This window comes from Lethenteron reissneri, chromosome 21, assembly GCF_015708825.2.
Source record: "Lethenteron reissneri isolate LAM-NWPU_2019-01 chromosome 21, ASM1570882v1, whole genome shotgun sequence".
Classification (NCBI taxonomy): Eukaryota; Metazoa; Chordata; class Hyperoartia; order Petromyzontiformes; family Petromyzontidae; genus Lethenteron; species Lethenteron reissneri.
This window is the reverse complement of record NC_083799.1, coordinates 11,454,011-11,479,828: the sequence shown is the minus strand read 5'-3', so window position 1 is coordinate 11,479,828 and position 25,818 is coordinate 11,454,011. Positions and strand designations below refer to the sequence as shown.

General features: G+C 45.4%; 1 protein-coding gene across 1 annotated transcript in view; it reads left to right on the top strand.

The window, feature by feature from the left end:
• LOC133345233 (sodium channel protein type 4 subunit alpha-like) overlaps positions 1-25,818 on the top strand; it is a 44,975-nt gene that overhangs the window by 7,421 nt on the left and 11,736 nt on the right. Inside the window, exons 8-21 of the mRNA XM_061555811.1 lie at positions 840-1,073; positions 2,936-3,217; positions 4,051-4,162; positions 5,959-6,197; positions 9,334-9,507; positions 11,307-11,666; positions 13,789-14,184; positions 15,648-15,792; positions 16,930-17,084; positions 18,006-18,179; positions 19,873-19,995; positions 20,845-21,114; positions 22,852-22,912; positions 24,988-25,088. Of these exons, the coding sequence (XP_061411795.1) occupies positions 840-1,073; positions 2,936-3,217; positions 4,051-4,162; positions 5,959-6,197; positions 9,334-9,507; positions 11,307-11,666; positions 13,789-14,184; positions 15,648-15,792; positions 16,930-17,084; positions 18,006-18,179; positions 19,873-19,995; positions 20,845-21,114; positions 22,852-22,912; positions 24,988-25,088 (2,826 nt within the window). The remainder of the gene's footprint in view (positions 1-839; positions 1,074-2,935; positions 3,218-4,050; positions 4,163-5,958; positions 6,198-9,333; positions 9,508-11,306; positions 11,667-13,788; positions 14,185-15,647; positions 15,793-16,929; positions 17,085-18,005; positions 18,180-19,872; positions 19,996-20,844; positions 21,115-22,851; positions 22,913-24,987; positions 25,089-25,818) is intronic.

Below are 25,818 nucleotides of genomic sequence, written 5' to 3'. Positions count from 1 at the left end.
CCATTCGGCTTCATCATTATTCTTGAGATCTCCCACTGAATTCCCATAATTTAGCATCACTGCTGACAACCACCACACTTGTTGATTTGGACATTTGACTTCGCTTCACAGCTGAGGCTAAAAGCACGAATGCATGAAATCCCTCCATCTGTCCGTCCATCTGTAACATGGAGTTACGATAATGCTCGTAAAGAGGAACCCAATAAATACATAATAGGTTAAAGTTGTGTTTCTTCTCGGGACTAAGCCTGTCAAAAACTTTTCAAAATTAATCAAAGCGTTGCCCAATATTTAGTGATAAAAAAGAGCACTCAAATATATAATCCCCTTCGGCCAATGTGATGATCTCACGTGCCGCCCACGTGACACACCAAATATGTCGCTAGGCACGACCTAACCTTGGAAATGAACGTTGCTATCGCCCACGAAAATAATAAGGACAAACGCACGTTGGAAAGCATCGTTCGAACGCACTCGCGTGATTTTCCTTGCCCATTTTATTTTTACTCCGCACTCTACAAAGTCTGTGGCGCCCATGCTAAACTAAACTAAAACTATTGATTTTTATTTTTTTACCAGGTAAGGCCCACTGAGCTAGTGGCGATGAGGCAGTGAACATCTCGCCACCACGGCGAGATGTTAATTTGCGCGTTGACACGGCCCACTGGTCACGCATCCGCCGCTTGTTCCGGAGACCCGCGGGTCTCTGGTCTGGCAAGGTCGCGCTGGTCATTGCTGTGCGAGCATTAACAAGCTCCGTCCGCTTCCAGTGGAATCGAACCCACGACCTCCTGTATACCAGGCGAGGTAATTGACATCTTGCCAACGCGGCGGTGCAGGCTGCAGGGCTCTCCAGGAGAAAGAGCCGGTTCCGCCCCTGCACGCCGTCCGAGTGGTCACGCAGCAGCTCGGGGAGCACCAAGGGGAGACGGAGCATACGCGGTGGGTCGACGCAGGTGGCGGCGGCGAGCGCGGCGGACGACAAGGTGGAGTCCCCCCCAGCCCCCGTTGCGCCCCCCTCACGGAAGGTGTACATGCTGCACCCCGACTACACCGAGGACGAGGTGGTCGACGTGAGTCTCGGCGCGCACGCGCCAATCGGTGGACGGACGTGAGCTGTTGGTCTCAAATTCATCGTCATCTTCTTGGTTCTTTCGGTAAAGTCACGTAGAAGGGAAATAATAAAATAATACAAATAAAACATAATAAAATAAAATAATTCTCACGACGTTTCGGCCACAACGCAAGCAGCCGTCCTAAGGTGAAGAACAGGTCTGAGGACGGTTGCTTGCGTTGTGGCCGAAACGTCGTGAGAATTATTTTATTTTATTATGTATTATTTTTATTATTTTATTATTTTCCTTCTACGTGACTTTACCGAAAGAACCAAGAAAATGAATCCCTGCAGTCACGAAAGCTTTAAATCGAAATTCATCGTCATCGTCATCATGATCCGTGTGGCAGATATCCCATAGAGGTGCCACCGCACATTTCATCATTGGGTTTCCATTTCCTTCTGTCTTGTGCCAGTGTGCTCAAGTAGTGACCACGTCTTTCTGGCACCAATCTCTGATGTCGTCGTTAAGACATCCTCTGTTAGGTCTCCCTCTCTTTCCTTTCATTTTTCAGAACAACGCACTTTTAATTTCCCTGTTGTTGCCCATCCTGCATATGTGTTCAGATAGTGCCAGTTTCCTTCCCATCACTGGCAGCATCATCATCAGGCCTTCTTCTACGTGCAACCTTTTTCTTACTTCTACGTTGGTTAATTTTTGGGTCCAGCTTAGATGCAGTATTTTAGCTTGAATTCACTGCTGTTTTTTAATGTGTTTATTTTTTTGTCTATTTTTTTCTTACCAATTTTATTCCGTCTTCACTTGAAGCTTTCGTGACTGCAGGAATCCACACTCTTTGGTTTTTTTGGTAAAGTCACGTAGCTGGAAAATGTATAGATCATGACGTTTCGATCGCAGCACAAGCAACCGTCATCAGGTGAGACAAACACAGCAGGAAAACTGCTGACGCAGGAGAAAGAGCTGCTGCAACACGAGGTTATAGAGGCTTTAGGTGGGCTCAATCCATAGGTAAGTGGGCGGAGCTAGAGATGGAATTCGTACGTAAATGTAAGAGATTAGCATGGCAATGTCAAACGGCTCCAGCAACCGGGGGCTGTGCCAATGAGAAGATGAGAATGTTAATGTCAGAGAACCGGTCAACACGTAACAAAATACCCGCAAGAGCCACTACGAGGACAGACCAGCGTGTCAACGAGAGAGATACAGACACTTTTACCTGTGTCTTGAGTGGCTACATAGCCAACCATGCTAACTGGAAGTGTGGGGGAAAGACAATAAACTAAATGCAAAAATAAGTTCTAAAGAAATTATTTTCAATATAGATTTGTCTCCATACCTTATTTTCTCTCTTTGTGTCTGTCTATCACCCACTTCCACCCACTTGCCCATCCCAATACAATTATTTCATTCCACCACCTGAGCATCGAGCTTGCGCCATTAGGATCCTGCTTTCAAATGCAGGCGCATTGGTATATGTCTGATATCACACAGCCTGTCAGTCCAGTTCTACCTCTGTAGCACTGAACTACAGCTGGGCTTTCCAATTATATAAGTGATCGATTACTCATCCGTTTGTCAGCTCGAGTGGTCGGCTTATGGAAGTTCTCAAGTGTGCTGCTGGACGGGAGGTGATTGCAGAGCTTGGTGAAATCATTGGCATCGCCGGCTGTGTCACGCTATGTGTAGCATGCAGGGGGGTTCGCGCTTTCGGGAGGCAAGATGTAGGGATGGCCGTCATTTGTAAAAGGAGCCCCACGTAAGCGGCCACAAACAGAGGGTCATTTATAGTCGTTTGATCTACTACCCTGACCAATCGTCCCAGCCCTAACCCGCACCGTGACCTCCTTTGTTCTTGACAGCCCCTGTTCCCACCAACGCCAATACAAATGGGCCAGTGCAACGTCTTCAACTACCCCGACGGTAGCGGCTCGCCCGGCAGCAAACGAGGATCGAAGAAGACGAGCCTGACGGAGGAGGAGAAGAAGTCCATGCAGGACATGGCGTTTCACGTCTGGCTGGAGCGCAACCGGCTCGGCAGCTTCCACAGCCAGTGCGGCAGCGGCGACTCCGTCGGGTTGCCTCCCAGGGGAGCGCCAGGCCGGCCGTGCGTTGCGTTCGAGGACAGCGACGTACTTTCACCGGTGAGCGCTCGCGGAGACGCGTGGCCAGCGACGGTATCATCTTACCGCCCGTGGACTCGCACTCGTGTATGTCTCTGCTCTCTCGTGTAACTCCGCTTCTCCCTCCTTCTCGTGTCCACTGCTCCAACGGCCCAGGCTCTCCTGTCAAAACCCTCAGGTGACTGTCCGCTCACCTGGGAAGTCACTGCTGCTGCCGCCATATCCTGGAATTCCCTCTGTCAATGCCGAAACAATTTCTCTATTCGAATCCAGGCCCACGGCTTTCCTGTTCCCTTCCTAAGACTGACAATCATTTGAGTGCTGGTGCAGCGCTTATCTCTTCTTTAGAGTCCTTATCCTCCAGTTGAAATTCCACATTCTTGTGGTGGGGGCAAGTCTCTCCATCCGAACAAACGATAATAATTTTATCAACCCAGGAGGGATAAAACGCTGAATCGCCCCCCCCCCCCACCCAACTGGGACATTAAAAACTCGCAAATTTCCAATTTAGAGCCGTGCACTCTCCCGATGCGCCGTCGTGCCAGAGCCGATTTCAAATTCTCTCGCAATATGCCGACAAGGTCATTCCCCTAATTTATGAGCCGTGAGTGGTGAAACACACACGCTGCAACTGTGGAGAATACCCCAGGCGCAAGAACAAAATTACGTTTTCAGCCCGTAACGGGTTTACTTGTGGACGTAGGGGCCACTTATGAGCTCCCAGTGCCTCCCCCTGTGGGTGTTGCGAGAGGCTTGAAAATTGGGTTAGTGTCATTAAATCGCAACAGGGGCTGGCTTTTTTGACCACTAAATGTGAGCGTGTGGGCTGTGCGTGTGTCCGATGTTTCTAATAGGACCATGGGATTCCTTTGCGAATGAGGTCCAACTCCATCCAGGTGCCGTCAGAGATATTTGATGACCCAGTGAATAGGAAGAGGGCAGTCAGCACAATAAGTGCAATGACAGGTAAAATATGGAATGCTGATACAAGAATATATATGTTCGGCGCATAATGATGCATCCATACTCCCCACTTTCCTCTTTCACCTCCAGAAACTTGATGACTTGTCACGGTTTAAAGTCACGATTCGATTAAAGAAGCTGATTATTGTTTTTTTTTACATCGGCATGTATTAGTAGGTCCTCTATTGGCTGCAAGGGTCACAAGAAACTCATCACATCCAATGTACAGATATCAGTAAACGTTGATTTTTGCACGTGCGATTAAATGCGTGCGTCGTATTAAGAATAAATATATTAATCAATTAATAAATGTATCGTTCCATCCCTAATATATAATGTATACATGTATATATGGCATCGGCACGCACACACATATACCACAACTGTGGGTGAGCACTGGTTTGCACACTGCGCTATGACCACTGGTCACCAAAGTTTGATTCCCAGCCATGGCAAACATCAGTGGTGAGTCAGTTTAACACGTAGGCTTGCGCGACCAATATCATCCGTAATAGAGGTATTTGAGTTATATCGTATAAATATATAAATGTGTCATTCAACCCGCCACTACCCGACACAGCCAACTAGTAAGGGTTGTCACGTAAACAGAACGTGCCAATTCGTCACTAGTACAGCACACCGGTGTGTTGGAGAGCCGAGCCACGATGAGCAAGGACGTGTGGCAGCGTACAGAACAACAATGGGTGTTTCTGAATTGCTTTCTACAGCTCCAACACATAGCCCCGTAGCCTCGAACAACCTGTGCAGCATGGTGGTCACTCAGGCAAGCACTATCCAGGCTCAACCCTGCTGAGCTTATGTTCTCACGTGATTGGGGACTGCCCAGGTGTTTGTGTCTCATGATCATACTGTACACACAGGGGCTCACGTTCGCCTGTTGGAAGAAACAAGTTTTCTGCCATTGTTAGAAAACAAGGAAATCAGTCGAAACCCCCCCCCCCCCCCACAGATTTGATCGCTTTCTACCAATTATTATCGTAAACTGATTTTCTGCCAACACACGAATTAGGTCCAAAAAAGCTGTGTATGTAGTGAATTATAAAAAAAGAATACAATTATTACGTGGGCACTTACATCATTAACAGATATGTTCAGGATAAAACGAGTTATAGTAAGAACAACAACAATATTGCCACAATTTACAGGGGAATTGCACTCCAAACAAAATCAATGCTTTGAGAGATTTTGGATTTCAGCCTGATCAGATAATTGGTAAGGGTTTACCTCTGGTACATTTCTAAATTCTAAATTTTTACTTTGTGTATTTCCCACCCACTCCAACTTTTGATAGAATGCTACGAATGGGGAAAACCCCTCAATTATACATATATATTTAAATCCCCTTTACATATTAAGGAAAGTCTCATTGAGTCTTTAGGCTCTTAAGATGGTCTTGCGTTGGGATGTTTGGCCAGACATACAAGAAGAAACATGAACACCCAACGAAGTAGTGTGCCTATGATGGAATACACTTAACGCTCCACGCAGATCTATTTAACATTCCTTTGCTGTACTGCCCTCTCTTGGTCAACTCTCAGCCCAACGCCTACAACACTTGGTATTTCCAGGCGCACACTTGTCCCATCCAAGGGCTAACTAGGCTTGACACCCTGCTTTAACTTCCAAATCTAAAGACCCAAAAATGTATTTCTGAAGCCAATTCTGAAAAAAAATTGTCTTGAAATTCAAGTCTTTCTTTGGATACGCACGTAATAATAAAAAGTGCAAGTGGAAAGCAAAGCTGAATGACTAAACTATTACTCCCTGGACTGCTGCAGAAGCTCACGAGTCCAAGCAGAAGTGTCCTCCGTGCTGGCACGCGTTTGCCAACGCTGCCCTCATCTGGGAGTGGTGTCCAATGTGGATTCGCATCAAGCGGCTCGCAAAGCTCGTGGCCTTTGACCCCTTCATGGACCTCGCCATCACCCTGTGCATCGTGCTCAACACGGTCTTCATGAGTCTGGAGCACGACTCTATGAGCGAGGACTTCAAGAAAGTGCTCCGGAATGGAAATGTCGTGAGTAGGGGATTTGCGTTTAAAAAAAAAATGATCAGCACCATTCAGCCTTTGTGAATTATGCAAAAGAAAAGCATTAACACTCACTGAAGAACTGTATTGTGGTCCAAATTTACTGAAGAAATACATTGCACGTTTCTGTGTGTGGTTTCGAAAGATATGGTTTTCTGGCCTGCATTTATTTTTCGATTAAAATGGGTTTCATTGTGATTTACAGATTTTTTCTATTAGGTAATTTGCGCTAACTTTCTCTAAGCTCACGAGAAATGCGTCGAATTGTGTACATTTTTTTCTATTTGTATATTACGTATGCGATTCGCACCTCCGATTGACACGGTTGGTTACTTCCTGTGCATAACGGGTTCAACGTACATACACGTGTAGAGGATGTTCGGGACATCCTCACACAAACGCCACACAACCACGGGTTAAGGGTCACGGGAACGCGGGTTAAGGGTCACGGGAGCGCTGCCGTGTACGACACGCAATCAGATCATTGAGTGGAGGACACTGTAATCGGATTGGCCCCAGGAGAATTAGCGGTGGCAAAAACCCGAGAAGGTTTGGCAAGCGGGAGAAAACCCCGGGAGGGTTAACACGGGCGGAAAGCCCCAGAAGGGAATGGGTGTTAAAAAGGGGGGTGGGGGCTATATAAGGGAGATGATTTGGAGGGTTTGGGGTTGGTTTCCGATGATGAGTGGAAGTATGGTGTGATTTTCCTTGGAAATAAACATCCTGCTTAACCAACTCAAGTATCCTCTTCACGCGTATACGTGACTAGCATAAGTACCCGGCGTTGCCCGGGTGAAAAATATATTTCTTAATAACCTTACATATATACACAGATGGGTTGCTACCCCTGCCCCCCCCCCCCCCCCAGCCACGATCTCCTCGGCCGCTGTGCAGCAATATGTACGGCCTATAGTGTGGTGGGGTGTCGAGGCCTAGTACCGTGCAGAGCCTCCGGCCTCGCCTAAATTGCCCACCCGGCTGAGGCTGGGTACGGGTGCCGTTCCCCCCCCCCCCCCCCCGCGCTACAATAATACTGTCTAATCGCTATAATTTTATTATCTACCGACCCTATAATAGTAATAGCACACATTGGGGTGGGGGGGGAGTGAAGAGGACGTGAAACTTTGATGAACTTACCTCAGAGTCGCGTGTTAATGCGTGCGCATATTTTTAACGGGAATTAAAAATGGCGTCCATCCCGCAGCGAATGCGTCGCTACCCGTTGCCAGGGGCAACCGCCGTCCAATGAAACTGCGTATGGTCCGGCGACACACAGACAGACAGATTTGCGATTTTATATATATAGATAGGTGTACTTGAATTCCGCTGCCACTAGAGGCGCTAAGGTGCACCATAGTTTCGATTTAAAGCTTTCGTGACTGCAGGGATTCATCTTCTTGGTTCTTTCGGTAAAGTCACGTAGAAGGGAAATAATAAAATAATAAAAATTAAAACATAATAAAATACAATTCTCATGACGTTTCGGCCACAATGCAAGCAGTCGTCCTCAGGTGAAGAACAGGGCTGTCGGAAAGACGCTGTCGGAAAGACGCCCTGTTCTTCACCTGAGGATGGCTGCTTGCGTTGTGGCCGAAACGTCGTGAGAATTGTATTTTATTATGTTTAATTTTTTATTATTTTATTATTTTCCTTCTACGTGACTTTACCGAAAGAACCAAGAAGGTGCACCATAGTGTTAAAATATACAACCAATTCGTGCATTTAATTGTGTTCCTGAATTGCGACAATGCATCTAAATTGTAAATGAGGACGTGACCATGTTTGTGAATATCATGCAGGTGGCAACCCAGTTAATGCTTCAACTTCAATAAAAAATGTAATCCTGCTCGCATTGAGAAAACAAGGGTGGCATAACATTTGCCGGCTCCTGGGACACGTGCATTTTGGTAGAGGGTGACATTGCTAGCAATGTTGTGAACAAATGTTCTCCAGAAAATAATGTTTGTTTACTAATTGAAATAGCTTCTTGAAATTGTCTGAAACCTTTGTGCAGCCTGGTTTTGTGGTGTTTGCCTTCAACAAGCTGTTTGCATTTCGATTTTAAGCTTTCGTGACTGCAGGGATTAATCTTCTTGGTTCTTTCGGTAGCGTCTGAATGAGGTTGGAGTACCCACACTTTAGGCCACCGACAGCCCTGTTCTTCACCTGAGGACGTCGTGAGAATTGTATTTTATTATGTTTTATTTTTATAATTTTATTATTTCCCTTCTACGTGACTTTACCGATAGAACCAAGAAGATGAATCCCTGCAGTCACGAAAGCTTTAAATCGAAATTGCTAGCAATGTTGTGAACAAATGTTCTCCAGAAAATAATGTTTGTTTACTAATTGAAACATCCTCTTGAAATAGTTTGAAACCTTTGTGCAGCCTGGTTTTGTGGATTTTTGCAATTAATATTTGGGGAGTGTAGAGACCCTAAGATCGGTTAGACTAGTGCTTGATCTTGGCGTTGAAGCGCTGCTCCAGTAAATGCGGGACAATTCTGTTTTATGCTCTTCGCCTTTCACTTGGAACAAAAAAATCAACACATCGATAGCCTATGTTATTTAGAAGCAAATGAGGCCCCTTGAGACGTAATATTTCTGACGCAAGAAACAATGATGGGAAATGTCTAAAACACAAAATGCGGCAGTGTTAGAAAATGTATGCTGCTGCGGTGTAACGGTTGGTTCACTGGACTAGCGAACGACAGGTCACTGGTTTCATTGAAGCGATGGAGCATTTTTTTTATTCTCCCTCTCCGTCCACCCAGGAGTAGACATGGGTAAACTGCAGATCATCGATGGGCAGGTCGTGTATGGTGGCCTAAAGTGTGGGTACTCCAACCTTTTTAAAAATGCCCAGCCAGCGGGAAAGAGTAGGCAAAATACTATCAGGAGGGGCTCTAAAGCTCTGGATGCTTTTTCATCGACAGGAGCGCGAGCAATGAGTTTCAGCGCTGTACCTTTACCTTTTGATAAAATTATGGTAAAATACTTAACTGAAAATGCAATCATATTAACCGTGGTTGTGACTGCATCTTGGTGAATAATAAGTTGTTAGAAAGCGAGCGTCCGAAGGCAAACCTTACTGACGAGTGTGACTTTTTCCAATTACCACCAGTTCTTCACAGGGACTTTCACAGCAGAGATGGTGCTGAAGATTATCGCCATGGACCCTTACTATTACTTCCAGGAGAAATGGAACCAGTTTGACTCTGTTGTCGTCACCGTCAGCCTGGTGGAGATGTGGTTGCCAGATTTCGATAATCTGTCTGTGCTGCGCTCCTTCCGGCTGGTAAATGAAAATTTGCACGGGGCAATTATTGAATATTCAGCCGGGTCACACTGAGGCAAGAGTAATAAAAAAAAACGAGAGCAAAATCTTGATCATGAAATTGCCAGGTTGGTTCAGGGGTCAGAGATCTGAGCTGGCAGCCTTCAAATCCTTGGTTTAAATGTGGTTTTGAGCCACCTGTGATTAACCTGGCTTCTCAATTGCATTGAGCTGAAGGTCTCAGACATTTGACCAATGACTGAATAAAAATGATGATATGGTTTATCACTTTATTTGGTTCATTCAAGTTCTGAGATATAATACATTTTGCATTTATTGCGATGCAATGAACAATGTTTGCAGGGCATTAAAAGGTGCATCCCCAGGTGTAGCTATGAGAGATCTATTTAATTGACTTTGGCAGTAGTTCACATTATCTGACACGGGGTGGTGCACTGCTCACTGCAGCGTTATGAATGGAAATGTCTTCATCTCATCACATGAAGCCGAAAGCGTGAGCAAAATTTAATTGGTGAAATAAAACTAAAAATTTGGGGTTAGGGGGGTCGACTCAGCCCATCATTTCTCCAAGGTAAATAAAATGAGGCACCACATGTGAAGACGATACCAGTGGTTGTCCCTCAGAGAGACTGGTCTTAACCATAGGAATGTGGAATTTCCACCACTTATTCATTGCTGCCAACAGACACGCAGAGCTGAGAACTGGGTTTGAATTTTTTTATATATATATTCCCCTCAAGCAAAATATAATCATGTTCAGCGGCCGAACTAGACTTGAAATGCATATCAATCATTGTCTGCTTATCCAATTCCCCTTATTCATTGTCAGCATTGGGTCTTCGATGTCGATTTCCAGTCTACTTTTTTTACAACTCAGGTTTACTGCGCAAGTGCGGTTTTAGTATAAACACTCACCAAACGTCTGTGTTTTCCTTTACAATGAAACACAAATTCAATAAATGATTATTTATTAACCCGTTGATTCAACTTAAAATGTATGTAAGTGTTTAGCTGTAATATTCTGCCAACAGATGGCATTTCGTACTCGGTGCTGCAAATTGTTCAGCAGAGGATTTGTAACCGCAAGCGGCAAAGCCAATACCACAAATGGAAGTTATCATAACTGCAGTGCTCTCGCGTGACTGCACCTAAAAGCATTATCTGCATTAGACCGCCCAATAATGTCTGTCCCCCAATTGATTTACGAGAATTGGTTGGGCGGACCCTGTCTACAGGTTGAAATTAACTTTTCCATCAATCTCCCATCCTCCGTCTTCTCCTTATGCTGAATTGTCTGTTGTCATCGAGCAACAAAAATCGTGATACTGCATTTGGCAGGGTTGCACACAAGCGCAAATGACAAAAAATAACTAAACACATTTGACAATAATGCTTCCCTAAAAGAGGAAACATCATGCAATAGGATACGTTGTAGGCAATGGCCATTCTGTCCGCATTGAATTTCAGTTGCGTTGAGTCTATGTTATTGATATTGGTGTATTATGTCGTTGTGATTATTTGACTGGCTGGCTCAGAGGTAGAATAGAGTGCATGGCGGCTGTGAGCTCAATTCCTGGCTGGGGTTTGTGGGGGGGAGTAGACGTAGTCTTATCTCTTTGTGGTGGATAAAATATGTACCAATTTGCATGAAAGTCAACTCCATTTCCCCACCAAAGGAACGTGACATTTCCACCAATGGCTGAAGCCTCTAAGCAGGAGATTTGTGACACACCCATACTCAGTTTCAACCACTGGCATTGTTGTTGTTGTTGTAGCAATTATTTGTTTTTGTGTTGCAGCTGCGAGTGATTAAACTGGCCAAGTCCTGGGGCACCATGTACTCGCTGCTTAAGATAATCGGGAACTCGGTGGGAGCCCTTGCCAACCTGACGATCATCCTCGTGGTCATCATTTTCATCTTCGCAGTGGTGGGCATGCAGCTCTTTAAAAATAGCTACGCCAAAGAAAATTGGAGCTTGCTGCCCGATGATATGTTGCCGCTGCGTTGGCACATGTGCGATTTCTTACACTCCTTCATGATCGTCTTCCGCATCCTGTGCGGAGAATGGATTGAGAACATGTGGATATGCATGCAGCTGGACGGAAAGCCTCGCTGCATCATCATCTTCATGGCGGTGCTCATCATCGGCAACCTGGTGGTGAGCGAGCAGACCCCTGTGCCCCGACCGACGTGTTCGTGGCCTAAAAAGGGAAAATATGTAATAGGTGACGTTTCAGACCATGGTCCTTCCATGTAACGTACTCAGCCTTTTGCCCGGATTGCCGTGGAAAATTAGCTTTTTGGCTTAGATGGGCCTTACCATAAATCAACTGACTGACATAGCTTGTCAATGTGCTATGAATAAGTGCCATTGCCTAAAACATCAACCTCTATGCATTTTTTCTTTTTAGGCCACAGTGTTATTGCCAAATGTGTTGATTTGTTGTTGTTGTGATTTGTGCTTGTGCACCACTGCAAATTCAGCAGCATCCCCAAAAACGTCACATGTACGTGCTGCTGTGTTAACTACAGTAGTTGTGGAATAATTCACTCATTTAGAACCAACACCTCTGCCACCCGACCCTGGTGAGTCGATGAACGAATTCTATTATTGGTGTGGCAATATAGTTGAGGAGTTTGTGTAGTTTCGCTCTTCCTCCTCTTTTTAAGGATCACAGACCACGGTGGTTTACCACGTGGTCCATAGTTTGGGTTGCATGGCCACAATTACACTACTGTGATTTATCTTTAATTTTCCATTCATGAAGGAGACGTGGTGCACAGCTAACTGCTGGTGTTCTGATGCGCTTAATGGTCACAGCATCGTCAAAGAGGAGGAATGTCAAAGCCAGGAGGTGCGATGATGTTTGGATCTCGAATGAGGCGTTTAGGTTGCACGGGTCCACTCTGTTCGCCAGCATTCTTCTCGATCTGGGAGAGATTCTAGGATGGTGACAGCAGCACGATCCCAGAAGGTGGACCGGGACTTGAGTTGGCAGCGAGGGACACTGTTGAGGTCTTGGTTGATGATGGGTCACGTGGTTATCGTTAGCAATGAAACGTGTCAACTCCCTTGCGGTTTGCACGATGTCTCCACGGGTATTTGGTGGCAGAATAGTAGTCAGTACCGAGAGCCAGGGGGATTGGTATCTGTATCAGTGTTCTGGTTATGGTGCGCATCGCGTTATTTCATTGTGGGCGTACCAGTTTTGTGTACGAGTTCCCGGACCACGCTTGAGCACAGTGACCCCTGCCACTGAGGAGACCAGTGAGAGGACGGCATGCTCGCAGCACATCAGCTGTGAGGCTCCCCAGGTCGCTTCTGCGAGGCCGACTGACGAACTGTAGCAGTTTCTGCAGCAACGCTATTGTTTATTTGGTCTTTTCACAAATCGCCGGGCTTGAAGGTCTGGCTTCCATCCATTATAATCCCTAGATATATTGGAGTGGGGTCACAGCGTACTGTGCTACCACAGAAGGACACATCAAAGGTGGCATCTGTTGCATGATTGTCCAAGTGGAAAGTGCTTGTGGTCGTTTTTTTAAGGATTTTGTTGGAGTCTCCCGTGGCGGAAATATGCCTCCATGAAAATGACATCGACTCTTAGAATATTGGTAATGTCCTCGAGATTTGTGCACTTTGCAGCAAGGGCTATGTCATCTGGATGTATGAACTTGCGACATGACGTACACGCCAGGTCACGTATATACATGTTTAATAGTGACAGTGATAGTACCGAACCAATTTTGTAATAATCTTTTGGCTGTGTTTACCAGCAAGATGTACCCTGACAGTACGTTGGCTGATGAGGTATACAGTAGAATGGCATCTCGTGATTTTGACCAATTTCAAAAGCAAGCCATGACGCCAATCAGTGCCATAGGCAGCAGAGAGATCAATCATTGCTGTGCCAGTTTTCTGTTGACGCTTGAAATCAGCTTCTATGATGAGGTGGTGAAGGCAACTAGCTGGGCCATTCTCATCTTCGATCGGTATATTTGTTCCGAGTATTATGCCTGTGACGCATTTGTAACTGTAAGCTGTGCTGTGCTGATATAAAAGCTACTATCATTAGTCATAGTCAATCCACTACAGGATGTAGGCCACTCCAATGCGTCACCATCTCTCACGGTGCTGTGATGCAACAAGGACAGTTATATAACAATAATGCCCAAGTTGTTTTTTTCCCATTCAAGCGTAAACGTGCGCTTGCCATTGGTTCCACTTTTCTCTTCAAATGTACTTATTGTTAAGTAATTTTTCGTTTCATTCCTTTCAGGTGCTCAACCTCTTCCTGGCCCTGTTGTTGAGCTCCTTCAGCGCGGATAAGTTCGCGGCATCGGAGGATGAGCCCGATGCATCCAACATGCACCTGGCCATCGACCGCATCCGGAGGGTGGCGGCCTTCACGAGGGCCACGCTCACCGCCTTCTTCTGCAAGTTGGCCAAGACGACGAGGGAGGACGCCGGCGGCTCGGACGGCGTCGCCAACGGGTGCAGGGCGGGCGCCTGCGCGACGCCAGTACGGCGCGTGGGTCAGCCCTGCGCGGTGGTGGTGGCCCGACGCTCGTGCATGCGCCCGGCTCATGGCAGTGGTGGCGGCAACTGCAGAGTGCGCTGCTCAGCCGAGCACGTGACGCTCGCCATGCCCGAGACGGAGCACGAGATGATTGAGGTACGGCTATCTTCTTGTTTTCTTGGTTCTTTCGGTAAAGTCACGTAGAAGGCAAGTAATAAAATAATAAAAATAAAACATAATAAAATAAAATAATTATTTTTTTATTACTTCCCTTCTACGTGACTTTACCGAAAGAACCAAGAAGATGAATCCCTGCAGTCACGAAAGCTTTAAATCGAAATTTATCTTCTTGTTCTTCTGTAAGAAAGTTCCGCGAACAGCAGCACGAGTTCGGCAAAAAAACTCGGCTCATTGCCCCACCCAGGTGGGGGCCACGAGCGGGGGATATGAAAGCTTATATGGGGAGGGGAAAAGGGTAAGGCGAAAGATGACTAACATACTGGGAAAATTAAAGGGACAGGGGAAAGGAGGGTAAGGGAGGAACCGGGTGTGGGGCTGGGAGAATGTTTTGTCTTCTTGTTATCCTTCCAGTTCTTCGTACAGTTTTCGGAATCTTCTTTTTTGCTTCTTCTGACACTTATTCATGTTCTTATTTCTGTACTACTCACGTCAATGATCCAGCACATTTGGCGTTTGTGATCAAAACAGCAACCTGCGGATAGTTCCACGGTCGGTGGTTTGCTACGTGTGTCAACCGCAGTTGCTACGTGTGTTAACCCCAGTTGAGTAATTTGTGCTGCAATTTTCAAATTTCGCAAATATGGACAGTGACGTCAGTGCACGACGGCCGACTCATTTTCGAATAACATCACGGGATCGTCATTGTCCACTGGGAAGCAGATGGCACGTATTATTTATTTAATACACACAGTAATAACCAGTGCGACCTGCCAGACCAAACCGCAGGTCTCTGAAACAAGTGACGAATGTGCTACCAGTGACCCGTGTCACCACCCTAAATAAGATCCCATCGCGGTGGCGAGATGTTAACTGCCTCACCTGGTATGCAGGAGGCCGTGGGTTCGATCCCAACCTTGACGCCTGCATATTAGGAGTTTGCGTGTTCTCCCCGTGGTCGCTTGGATTTTTCTCTGGGTCCTCCGGTTTTCCTCTCCACATTTAGAATCAACGTCATGCGTTTAGAGTATTTGGCTGCCATACATTTCCACACGATAAGCCACTTCGGTTAGCTATCATTTGTGGCCATTGTCGCTTCTGAAAAAAAAGCTATACAGTTCAGTGGGCGTTACCTGGTAAAATAAAAACTAGTTTATAGTTTAGTTTAATTACTACTTCATCGCCTTCTTTCAGTTCTTCTTCCTGATCTTGGTTTGCATCTTCCTCAACTTTTGCATGAATTTATGTTCTTCTCTTCTTCCTGCTCATCTGCTTTTTCCTTTTCTGTACATTTTCCTTTGCTTCCTCCTGTTGCTGTTAGAGCGTGAAGAAATAATATATGTTGTTTACCCTTGGAAAACACTTCCACCATCATCAGCATATTATCTTTCATAGGGAGGGCCATAATAACCGTACAATATGTGTCTTATCCATACGTGCAGATTCAGGAGTGGAAGTATGATTACGAAGAGCCTGACTTTGCGGACTGTGCAAGGAATCATGAGAAAGTTGAGAAGGAGCCATCTGAACAGCAGCAGCAGCAGCAAGAGAAGGAAAAGGACAGACTGGATGATTGCTTCCCACAGTGTAAGGATCATGATTCCCTTGTGTGTGGTGGACACCTGAAGTGGTGGAATGACAGCAGTAGCAACTTTTCCAACTGCAGCGATGTAAGCGGCAGGCTTGCCGATGTTTAGGACGCCACGGTGGTGAGATGTTAACTACCTCGCATAGTATATAGGACGGTCGTGGGTTGGATCCCCACCCTGATGTCTATATTTGGAGTTTTGCATGTTCTCCCTGTGGTCGCGTGGATTTTTCTCCGGGTCCTCTGGTTGTTTTCCTCCACATTAAGATGGTTGCTATACATTTCCATGTGATAAGCCACTTTATTGGGCTATCATTTGTGGCCAGGTTTCATAGCTCAGTGGGCCTTACCTGGTAAAATAAAAATATTTTATAGTCAAATCAAATAAAAAAAATATTGTATAGTTTATTACCCCCTTTTAATGCTTATTGATTTTCAAAGCCAATCAACCCACGATAGAAATATCTTGAGAAAAAAAAATAAGATGCAATCGGTTTATGATGAAAAGGGTTTAAAACTTGGCAGCCTACCATTAAAATAGATAGGGTTGGCAAAATTGCAGTATTTCCTCAACAAGCCTGCCTCTTCTGATGAGACCCAGAAGGTTGAAACCATTCCACAGTTTGCTCGCTTAAATAAATGATGCTGTGTAAGTGCAGCAGGCCAATAAGGCAAACCATTTTATTATTAAAGTATAAAAGATGAATGGAAATCGATTATATGTATTATTACCCGTAAATGCTCCTCAAGAGCTGTTAAATTCGTTTTTATGGATATAATACAAAGCAAAGATATAATGCAAAGCATTACATATACAAGTGGTTTTGGTAGGAGGTGGTTTGGTGGCTTGAGGGTCAGAGCACTGATGTGGTATCGCTGAGGTCCTGGGTTTGAATCCAGGCAGCCACCCATGATTAAGACCAGATTCTCAAGTGCGGAGGGCTAAGGTCAAAACTGAAGACTGCGCCAATTTCTTTTTTGAAACCACCGTAATGTTTTTGGGGTTTCTCACTAATTAGGCAAAATTTCAGCTTGAAACCTGAAATAGAACCCAGGATTTAAGTGTCCTCAACTCTCAGTCACCTCCCTCCTTTTTGTACGTGAGTGAGTTTTTGCCACGGCACTGTTCTGCTCAGGGTGCGTAGCTCGTTCTCCCTGCTGTGCCTCTGGCGAGGCGAGTGAAGTGGGCATGTTTTGGTCCACCCTACGCAAGGCCTGCTTCATCATCGTGGAGCATAACTGGTTTGAGACGTTCATCATCTTCATGATCCTGCTAAGCAGCGGCGTCTTGGTGAGTACCCGTGCCAGTTGGAAGCACACTTCAAGATTCATGCCAATTGACGTTCATGCCAGTACCAATCCTTTTGGCTGGTCTCTCGCCCTGCTTGTGTTTAATTAGGTGGCTTGTGGTATTTGGAAGATGGGAAGCTGTTTGAAGAGTACAACATTTGTGGTCTGACTTGTGTAGCTATTTTGGCTTTGATTTTGACACTTTTGGCAGGGCCTTTATCTCCTGGTGTCTGCAGGCCTTTGTGTGGAAAGGGTTAAATAACATTTTACATGAATTAGGCCGTATCTTCCTTCGTAGGTGTTCGCTAACAACACTTGCCAGAACAGTCTGTTGAAGGCTATATGCGAGATATTTGTGTATGTGTGTGCGTGACCCGTGCAAGGCTGCGTTGGCTGGGACATGTAGCCCGCATGCCCAGCCACCGCATGCCTAAACAGCTTTTGTTTGGCCGGATCGAGGGGGCTAAACGGGCGCGGCACGGGCTAGAGAAGAGATGGAGTGATGTGGTACAGAAAGACGTGGAGCTGAATGGACTTGCCGATGACTGGTACCAGCGGTGTCAAGATCGGCCTCTGTGGAGGAGGCTCGTGAAGGACGCTACTGGGCAGTTGGAGGCAGTCGCCCTCCAACAACAACGGAGGGCGGGGGAGCGATGCTCACAACAACGAGCGGAGCGCCGGGTGGCTAAAGCACAGCAAGTTGGTACAGTAGGGGGCACAGGTGGTGCATCAGCCAGTCATCTCGGTCATCTCGGTCAGTCGACCTGTGGCACCTGGGTCTGCCCCGTGACCTCCTGCCAGCGGGCGTTCGACACTTCACGTGGCATCAAGGTGCACTTGGCCTGGCACAAGCGTCGTGGTGACGTCACCGCCACTTAGTGGCGAATGGCGGTTGTTGTTGTTGTTGTTGTGACCCGTGTAGGCGTTTGAAGATGTCTACATCGCTAAGAGGAAGACGATACAGATAGTGCTCGAATATGCCGACAAGGTGTTCACCTACGTGTTCATCCTGGAGATGCTGCTCAAGTGGCTGGCGTACGGATTGCAGAAATACTTCACCAACATGTGGTGCTGGCTCGACTTCTTAATCGTAGGGGTACGTGCTTGCTGCTATCCCCACCAGCCCCCCAACCCCTCCCACCCTCCCTCCTAGCACTGTATTGTTTATCTTCTTGCTGCTCACCAGCTTTTTTCAATTGCTGTATTTCTTAAATAAAGTGGTGCAGTTGGTCACGTGCTGCTCGAATAAACTCAGCCACCTGAGTTTGATTTTGAGCCGCGGCTAACGTCAGTGACGAGCAATCACTGGACCCCCCCCCCCCTGCATCCCACCGTTCACCAGCCTTTCTCTGGCCAGCGTGGTAAAGTAAAGTCAAACAAACCCCCCTGGAAAAATATGCCTTCATCCAGTAATGGACTGATAAAGGTCTGTACAATTTAAACGTTTGCAACGGACGGATACAAATTTACGTGTCCTTTAAAATACATGGAATAAGAGCATCCAGGATGCACACAATGAGGTTTTAAGTCAAAACAAGTTGTCAATTTAATTAAAATACCGAAGGTTTACACTCGGCCATGCTCCTGTTACACTACATCAATGAAAAGCGTATCCCACCTGAGGACGATTGCTTGTGTGGCGTTCGAAACGTCGTGATCTATTATTTTTTCTACCTACGTGACTTTACCGAAAAAAACCAAAGAGTACGTATTCTGAATGCACACTTGTTTCGGGATGTTGCACAGAGAGCACGCGGCACTATCAAGGTGAGATTCTGTTTCATGTGCACGGCGACACGTTCAGGGGCTAGACGCCAATGCCGAGGTCCGCTCGCGGCGAGACGGCTTCAGGAGAGAGTTTGCGTCGCTTTGTTTTTTCTCCTCCGTTGAAGGCGCGTACACGATGCCTAAATTACAGCCCAGGGTGCCAGGATGGAAACAATTCCACGATGGAATTTGATAACTTACACGATTTATCGGCATAAAAGCAAGACATTTTCACGAAAATAAGTTGAGATCATTCTGCTGCTACCCCAATGGCAACCCAGTGACTGATGCGGCGAGCTGAAAAGAGAAAATTGAACCTTAATTTTGGAGCTTTCGTGACTGCAGGAATTATTCTTTGGTACGTGACTTTACCGAAAGAACCAAAGAAGAAAATTGAACGTTGCGAAATCAGTCAGTTCACCTGTGTGTAAATTGAATTGTGTTATGGAACAGTAATTCATCTCTTGATTTCCCTTGGATTTGCATGGAGTTCTTTCAAACACTAAGTACGTATATGGCTATGTGAACGTGCTTGCCAATTTCCTTAAATGATTACAGTACTTATTTACCCAAGAAATCCACACCGAATACAAATATTCTTAAGACGGTACAGCATTGGGGGGATGTTTGTCCAACACCGATTACATCGCATGGCTTTAGCTATGGGAGGAAACCAGAGAAGCCAGAGGAAACCCATGCAGGACAAGGGGAGAACATACAAACTTTACACAGAAAGGTACCCAAGTCAGGATTCGAACGCAGATCCTTCTTGCTGTAAAGCCACCACTGTGCCAGTATGCCACCTTGAAGGCACAGTGGAAGTAAGTGAAAATATGCAGGAAGCATTTACCGGACATGTACATCTCATGACCTAATTAATGTTTTTCTCTGCAGCGGAGCGGATTTTTGCGGACAATTAATGCCCGTGCAATTGTTGTGGCAGCCATAAAATCGGGGCACTCTGAAATCGACCCTTCGGTGATGTTCGTTCGCGGCTGAACACGCTTTCCCGTCGTGCGCAGGTGTCCGTAACATCGCTCGTTGCCACGTTGCTCAAGTACGATGAGCTCAGTGCCATCAAAGCTCTGAGGACCGTCCGGGCTCTCAGACCACTCAGAGCCTTATCAAGATTTGAGGGCATGAGGGTATGCTGTGTGCACACAAACGTCAGATTTGCATCACTGGATAGCGTATTTTTTTTCTTTATGTATTAAAGTCCCTTAAAATGTTTTTTTTACATACTGTGTACAAATGATGCTTATCGTCCAAAAGTGAGCGGCTACATTTTACCTGGGTTAGTACTGACAGTTCCCTGATGAATTCATGCCACGTGCTGCTGGAGATGCAGAAAATGGTGCTGTAGCTAAACCAGGTGGTACTAATTACATACTCGTGCCAAAATCATCCAAATCTTCATTTGACCTAATAAACAATTTTAACGGTGTTTAAAAGTAATGTATCATAGCCACCATTTGTTACAGGAAAATAATATTGATGCTTTGTATGGTAGTTTTTTTATTTCTATTTTGTTGATTTTGCATTCGAATTGTTTCGTTTCATTGTTGTAACTTTTTTTTTGCTTTTGGTGAGCTTGTGTCTTGAGTTCTCACCTGGGTTAATACAGAAAACATTTTAGCTTGACATTTTTACGCCAACAAATAACAGCTCAGGGGTGAAATTTGCTTATGAAAGTTCCCGTTAATATTTACATTCGAAGCCATTCGCAAAAAAAATCATCGCCCAAGTTCATACCGCCGACCGAAAAGAGTGCGGTACGCTCCACAATTAACACCCGCACCTGCGCCGCTGTTTGACGCATTCTGCCGTGGCAGGCCCAGGTGTGGATGGCGGGGTTTATTGTGCAGAGAAAAGTTAACTATTTCCCTGGAGGGGTTAGAGAGAGGGAGAGAATGGAGCCTTCTCACCTGCCACCTGCCACTCAGCTTGCTACTCTTCCCTCTTGGCGTTTCCGCTGGGCGTGCGCGCGAATTTAGGTCGTGGTGAACGCGCTGATCGGGGCATTCCCGTCCATCGTCAACGTCCTCCTCGTGTGCCTCATCTTCTGGCTCATCTTCAGCATCATGGGCGTCGACCTCTTCAAGGGGAAATTCTACAAGTGCGTCAACAAGACCGACATGAAGATCTGTAACAGCTCGGTCGTCAGAAACAAGAATGAATGCGACGTGAATGCCTCGCAGGATTGGGTTAACATGCCCGTTAATTTCGACAACGTGGCCACGGGGTACCTGGCCTTACTGCAAGTTGTAAGTTCATGCATTATGCACACAATGTGTTTCTTCATTCATGTATATATATGATCACTTTTTCTGTTCGTGCATGCCTTGTTCAGCATTTACACAACCATTGGAAAAGCAGACCCTGAGGTGTGCCGCGCTGTTTCTGGAACGTTCCAGCATTTGGTCGTTCCTTATCTAAATGCTTCAAGAGCTCTGCCCTTCCCTCCCTCTGCCCCTCACCCTCCCTTTGCAACTGGAAGGAAGTGATCGCACTATTTGTTTGTTTTTAAACAAAACAAGGGGTTAACGTATTCTCGTGGTTAAGTTGTGCTACCCTCGGCAAATATTTATATGTTTAAACAGCACTGGAGCTCAAATTGACCTCGGATAAATGACGCTGCTCACGCGCCTCCCTTTCTAATTGACCCCCATGAGGCAGCGCGGCTGTTGTGGCGAGTGTGGCGTGGGCGAATGTGTGCGGTGTCCTTCCCCATGTAGCCCACTTTGAAGCTGGCTTGCACCGCTCAGTGTGGGCCGGCTTGTATTGGCGGCAGAGGTCGCAACTGGGTACCCGATACCCATACCCTACCCGATACCCGGCTACCCGTACCCGGCGGTACGGGTACCCGTTTGCGACCCTGGTGCGGCCGAGTACGAGTACGGGTAAGGAATCAAAACCCGTTTGCGACCTCTGATTGGTGGCTCGCTTTTAAGAGGTCGTGGGCACGTGGCACACGTCACCCCGTGACAATGTGTGCGTTCTCATTGTCCAATTTAATGCAGCAGTGGTTTACGCAATGCCCTATGGCCAGGTGATGGTAGAGTTCGATTTCAGAGCTATGGCAAGGCCAGAGAGATGGAGTGGACAAGAGATGGAAAATACACTTTACACTCTTGGGGCTTGGCAGTTGCATTCGCCTGCTCTTACTCCCTCTTTCTCTCTCTCTGGACTCTCTTTAAGTAATTTGAAAGACCATTGCCACAAATGTCACCAAATTACATGTCTTTTTTTACATTTAAGGTAGTTATTGAAAAAAATTTGTTATTTGTGCTTGTGCACGACTGCCAATGCAGTACAATCACCACTAAATCAGCTATGGCTGGGCATAAACGAGTGTTTGCACCTGGGTGAGGAGTGTTTGCACGTGGGTGAGGAGTGTTTGCTGTGGAAAGCGTGCATTTTCTATAGTTTACTTCGCGTCTGTTAATGTGTCTGCCTTATGGTGGGGGTTGGAGATGGGCAAATCGACGTGCAATGTTCTTGCATTGGCGGGTTAGCATAGGTCGGGGCTGAAACGCATGCGACTTAAACATCTCTGTGATAATGTCCTCACCCACAGTCATGCCTAGGGTTCGATAGCACATGTACACACTCCCCTCTCCATCACTCTACACTAAATTATAACCCTAACATCCACTGCAGTTGTTTACTCAAGTCTCGCTCTGCTGGTGGTATGGAAATCAAGTACATTTTCTCAGATAATGCGGAACATTAGATGCTACTCGCATTTTTCAAATCTGCCTACACGTAGAGAAAGGGTCCCGTGAAATTGCACGACTTACAGTACGGAAAAAAAGAGAACGCCTCATTTTTCATCCTTTAAAATATTAATTCTCTTTTTGATACAATTCCCCAACCTTCTGAGGATATTGACAGCAGCGCTGACAGAAGAGAAATGCCCCCACCTGCGGTGGCGTGGGAGCGACTGATCAACTTACCGTGCGTGCGAGTGTTTCTTTCTGTGTTTGCTCTTGCATCCGTAGGCTACTTTCAAGGGGTGGATAGACATCATGTCTGCTGCAGTTGATGCCACCAAGAAGATAAGTCATTTTTTTATACAATTATTGTGTCTGTTGTGAATAAAATAGCTTTTGACCCCAATGTTTGCACCTCAAACGGCCTCTCTGACCAGTCGTGATACACTTTGGTTCACTACAGAGCCACTTACCAATCACTGGATGATGCTTATATGCACATTTGTTAATTTCAGGGCTTCATTTCACCGGGTTTGCCCGTGTCAGTGACCTGGAAAATTTTTCCTTACCCGGCACACGACGTTTGGTAGAGCTGGCGTTATGGCTGTGCTTTCTCGTCACATTCCTTCCAATCTCTAATAGCAACCTGGGAAAATATTTCATAAGATATTAAAGGCCATGTTGATACGCATGCATTGCAATTCTCATGGAGATACGTAACAGCCCTTGACGATTTCGATTTAAATAATAAAATAAGATTTTTATTTTATTATTTCCATTCTACGTGACTTTACCGAAAGAACCAAGAAGATGAAGCCCTTGACGATGTGAACGTTTTTTACGCGTAGTTCAGTATTTGAACCTTATGGCGGGACCCCAGGGTCCCAAATAAACGGAAGTCAAAATCTTCATTAAATTATTTACTTTTGGCGACTCCGTCCCACCGCGCACATAAATGCCGCGACCCGCTTGGCGCGGATCATTCTGCTGTCATGTCGTGTCCAAGCGCAGCAGCGAGGACGAATGCGCAGAAGAGCTGAACAAGCGAATGCACTCAGTGTTCGGTTATGTGCAGGATCATAAGTCTTATCCAAAGCCGCTCAAACTGCCTATTTGTCATCACGGGATGCATAATACAGTGAAACTGCTCTCTTATCTTCATTATTATTTGAGACCTACCAATGTCTGCAGCCAGGATCAATCGATGACAATCCTATTACCTGCAGATATTTAACAGATGAGGTGCGTTGCACCGTTAATTACTCCTGTTTGATAATACTTCTCTCGTCCGTATGCATCTGTGCAGATAGTTTTTTTTTGTTGCGGTTAAGCCCTAGTCCCCGAATACCGCTCGTATGAATGCGGATAAGAGGAGCGATGACCCACGACTCTGTAGAGTAACATTGGTATAAACGCTTGTTACAATATGAACAGCGCATTGAAAACGTGCACTATTTCACGTACTGTTTACAAAGTGTGTTCACAAATCCACATTGAGAAATACGATGATTGTAAATTATTTTTTTCGATAGTGTATTTAAATAGAGCAACTACAGGTAAGTAGTTTTCAGTTTTAAAGTCATAGTTTAACAAGACAACACTTGCCACCATCCTTCAAACCCCTTGTTGAAAAAGAGCAAATTCTGTGTTTGCATTATAATATGTTTATGCGAGAGCCGGGGCTTATGGGAACCCCGGGGTCCCGCCATAAGGTTCATTTATATGTTCGTTAATATGTGGTAACTGGCAGTGCAGCATTTTATAACCTTGATCTCAATGTCTCGTTTCGCACAGTACGATGAACAGCCTAAGTTTGAGGAAAACAAATACAGTTACGGTTTCTTTGTTTTCTTCATTACTTTTGGAGCATTTTTCATCCTCAACCTTTTCATTGGTGTCATCATTGATAACTTCAACCAGCAAAAGAAAAAGATAGGTATCTTTGCATCTTGTTTTCTTCCACAAACATCAACATTCACATTTCCATATGTTGAACATTAATGTTTTGCTTTGCGTGGATGCTAGACTCACCAGACATGTGGTCGATTTGGGGATTTTCATGGTTACTGAAAATATTTAATGACCGCTGAATTCCATGAATTATAAGTAATGTGAAAAGCTGCATTGACGACTCCAAGCATTAAATCCATTATTAATTTAGAACATTACATATAATACATGTTTGTTATTTAAAACCCGCCATATTACATTCACACTTTCAGTTTTAAGTGGACCAATTTACAACCGTATTTACATAATGACACAGTATTCTTTATTTTATTTTCACAAGTCATTAGTTCATATTTCTGTTATGTTATTTATTGGACTAAAATCACAGTCGGCAGATTCACATGTTTGTCAATTACAGTGAGAGGAGAGTTAAATGTTAAACATGAATGCCATATATGTTGATGCATTACATAGGAGGGGAAGATATATTCCTGACAGAAGAACAAAGGAAATTCCACAGTGCAATGAAGAAACTCCGCTCAAAGAAACCACAAAAGCCTGTGCCTAGGCCGCATGTAAGTACCAGTCTCCAGGGCCTTGGATCTCACTCTTTAACCCAGTGAAACGGTTGGTGGGCTTCTCATTAGCACGCACAAGCTTTTGGTGAATGTAACTATTGTGCATTTCTCTGAAAAGGGGGTGTTTGGGTCCCAGTTTCAATCTCACAGTCGAAGAGGCATATATTGGTTCAAATCCCTATGGGCTACACATCTAATAGGTCCTCACCTGAGACAAATACAACTGTTCTTTAGTAGTTTGCGATGTTCAAATGTAAAAAAAAATATTCTGTTCATTTACAGTTATTGCTTGTTGCTGCCTTCCCGTGCCAGGTGTGTGCTATCGGTGTGTGCTTGCACAGCTTAAGAGCACTCTCTGGTTGCCTGGTGAAGTGACAGATTAACTGAGACACCAGGAGGATCACTTGTGTCTTAGCCCATGGTATCTTCTCTGACATGCGATTTGCACTCTGCTCCTGAGGAAAGTTATGGTTCTCCATGAACTGTTACATTTCAATGAGAAAAAAACTTCAGAACAATGCAAATAAAAACAAACTGCTCCTACAAATGTTCCAGTTATTTACTTTGATAGGTGTCAGAAGCTGTTGAATGGTTTTATCATCATGAGTAATTTTCAAATAGTTCTCGGAGACTGGGCAGGGCTGGCCAAGTAATTATTGGCTGCAAAGGTCTGCTACCTTTCATTAGTAGGTGCAAACGCTAAATTTGAGGCTCATTTACGGTAACA